The sequence below is a fragment of the Urtica dioica genome, chromosome 6, assembly GCF_054948205.1.
Source record: "Urtica dioica subsp. dioica isolate 48M chromosome 6, U.dioica_male_clone48M_v1_H2, whole genome shotgun sequence".
In the NCBI taxonomy this organism is placed as follows: Eukaryota; Viridiplantae; Streptophyta; class Magnoliopsida; order Rosales; family Urticaceae; genus Urtica; species Urtica dioica.
The window spans coordinates 32,585,345-32,588,212 of record NC_142761.1 but is presented as its reverse complement, the minus strand read 5'-3'; the positions used below and the strand labels follow the sequence as shown (position 1 = coordinate 32,588,212).

The window sequence follows — 2,868 nt, the reverse complement described above, 5'->3', positions numbered from 1 at the left end:
TTCTGCCGGCGATATGTCCACATTCTTTCCTCGGACCTTCACGATGTTATTAGTTGTCATCGAGAGGTTAGCGTAAAATTCTCGAACGAGTCGCGTTGCCGCTCGCGTCTCGATATTCGCCAACTTCTCTCATTTTCGGCTCTGGATTTGCCGGAGCATGTTTCCACATCGTCCATCCACTTCGAGTCACTTTTCGGGTATGAAACCCACATTGGCAATCAAGTCCCACGTCTTGGGAGCGCCTTCGATGAGTCCGGCTGGGCGAGGAAGCGCGGGGGGAACTTCGCGGGTGCGCTTCGAAGTTTTCCGGGAGGAGTACACCGCCTAAAAAAAGAACACCCAAACACACACGTAATGAGTAAAATTCCGGTGCACACATAGCCGTGTCGTGATTGAGTTAAACCCCCAAACTTATCAATTTGCATATAATCACATGACCCATGCCTGAAACAACTCTTTTATAGCTCATTCTCTTTCAAAACTTTACTTGTAACAACTCAATCTCTCTCGGGCCTTTTATCGAACACTTAGTGGGTGTGCCAAAATTTCAAGGGAACCCATGAATTTGAACGCACATGAACACACCCACTTTGTTTTCATCATAACAACACTCTAATAAACTCCAAACAATCAATTAAATCATCATAAAACACATGAATTTCGGAGATAAGAGAATGTACCTTGTTCATGTTGAGATAATGATGAAGAACAATTAAAACTCAACCGAATTCCTCACACAAATAAGAGATGGCACACGATTATGGTGGATTTTGTGAAGAAGAAAATGTTAGGGAGATGAGATTTTCGGAGAGAAAGAGAGAAAATGAGGTTTAGGGTTAGAAAGAGCGAAATTTGGGGTTTAAAACACTTACCTGCGCGGGTTGACCCATTCTCGCGGCGCGACCCGGATCCTCGCGCCACGAGGAGCCCAAATTCGTGCTACCCGAATTTTCACAGGTTCTCCTCGCGGTCTCTGTCGCGGTGTCCTCGCGGCGCGATGCATTCGTTTTTTTTTTTAGTATGAGAAATCAAAATCATAAGACACTTGAAAACAACCCAAACAAAATTAACTACGAAAAAATCAATCAAAACAAAATGCAACGAAAGAAAAACACGGGTTGCCTCCCGAGAAGCGCTTTAGTTTACGTCAATAGCTTGACGGGATATCGTATGGTCATGGAATGGTTGTGATGAAGGTGACTGCCTTCTCGCTTTCGAACACACCTCCAAAGTATGGTTTCACCCTGTGACGGGTGACTTTGAATTGTTTGCCTTTCTGATTCTTTAACTCCACCCACCCATGTGGGTATACACTGACGATCTCGAACGGCCCTGACCACCTCGACTTCAGTTTTCCCGGAAAGAGCCTCAGTCTCGAGTTGTAAAGGAGGACTTGTTGACCTGGATTTAGCTCTTTACGGACGATGTGCTTGTCGTGCCACGCCTTAGTCTTCTCCTTGTAGATCTTGGCGTTTTCGTATGCTTAACGGTGGAGCTCGTCGAGTGCGTTCAGTTGGAGCAATCGTTGCTGTCCCGAGGCCTTGTAGTCGAAATTAAGGTTCTTCATTGCCCATAATGCCTTGTGCTCGAATTCGACCGGCAAATGGCACGCTTTCCCATAGATGAAGTGGTACGGAGACATACCAATGGGCGTCTTGAAGGCTGTGCGATAGGCCCAGAGAGCGTCTTCGAGCTTGGCCGACCAATCCTTGAGTGAAGCTCTCACCGTCTTCTCCAAGATTTGCTTGATTTCTCGATTAGAGACCTCCGCTTGACCGTTGGCTTGGGGATGATACGCCAACATTCTCCGGTGTTTGACGTTGTATATGGAAAGGAGTGCATCGAATTGTCGGTTGCAGAAGTGTGCACCTCCGTCGCTAATGATGGCTCATGGCGTGCCGAATCGAGTGAAAATGCTCTTCAAGAATTTCAGGACCACCTTGCTGTCGCTCGTCGGTGTAGCTTTTGCTTCGACCCATTTCGATACATAGTCCACCGCGAGGAGAATGTATTGATTTTCGTAGGAGGACGGAAATAGACCCATGAAGTCGATCCCCCAAACATCGAACGGCTCGATCTCTAATATGTTCGTGAGTGGCATCTCATTGCGGTTAGAGATGTTACCTGTTCGTTGGCATCGGTCACAGGCAATGATGAAGTCACGGCTGTCCTTGAAGAGCGTCGGCCAATAGAAGCCGCTTTGAAGAACTTTCGCTGCCGTGCGGTTTGGGCCGAAGTGGCCTCCACACTCGAGTCCATGACAATGTCGTAGGACTGACTCCATCTCGTCCTCAGGAACACATCTTCTCACGACTAGATCTGCACATTGCCGATAGAGAATCGGCTCCTCCCAATAATACCTCCGGACCTCCGAAAGAAATTTCCGCTTCTGGTACGTCTTGAGGTCGGTAGGCACCACCTTGCCTACGAGGTAATTCACGATGTCGGCATACCATGGGAGGACGGCTTGATGGACGGCCAAAAGTTTTTCGTCGGGGAAGTCATCATTGATGAGTGCCGTCTTGTCTGGAACGTGCTCGAGCGTCTCCAGTCTCGATAGGTGGTCAGCTACTAGGTTCTCTGTGCCCTTTTTGTCTTTGACCTCGATGTCGAACTCTTGGAGTAGAAGGACCCAACGGATTAGGCGGGGTTTGGCGTCCTTCTTCTCCATGAGGTATCTTATGGCCGCGTGGTCGGTGTAGACGATCACCTTATTGCCAATGATGTAGGGCCTGAACTTGTCGAAGGCGAACACCACTGCCAGAAGCTCCTTCTCCGTCGTCGTGTAGTTCACTTGGGCTTCGTTAAGGGTCCGGCTCACATATTAAATAGCATGGAAAGCCTTATCTTTCCGCTGCCCACACTAAT

General features: G+C 48.2%; 1 protein-coding gene across 1 annotated transcript; it reads right to left on the bottom strand.

The window, feature by feature from the left end:
• Positions 1–1,483: 1,483 nt before the first annotated feature.
• Positions 1,484–1,804, bottom strand: LOC149393698 (uncharacterized). The gene has a single exon (XM_089618122.1). The coding sequence runs from the start codon at positions 1,802–1,804 to the stop codon at positions 1,484–1,486; it is 321 nt and encodes a 106-aa protein (XP_089474248.1).
• Between the last annotated feature and the right edge of the window lie 1,064 nt (positions 1,805–2,868).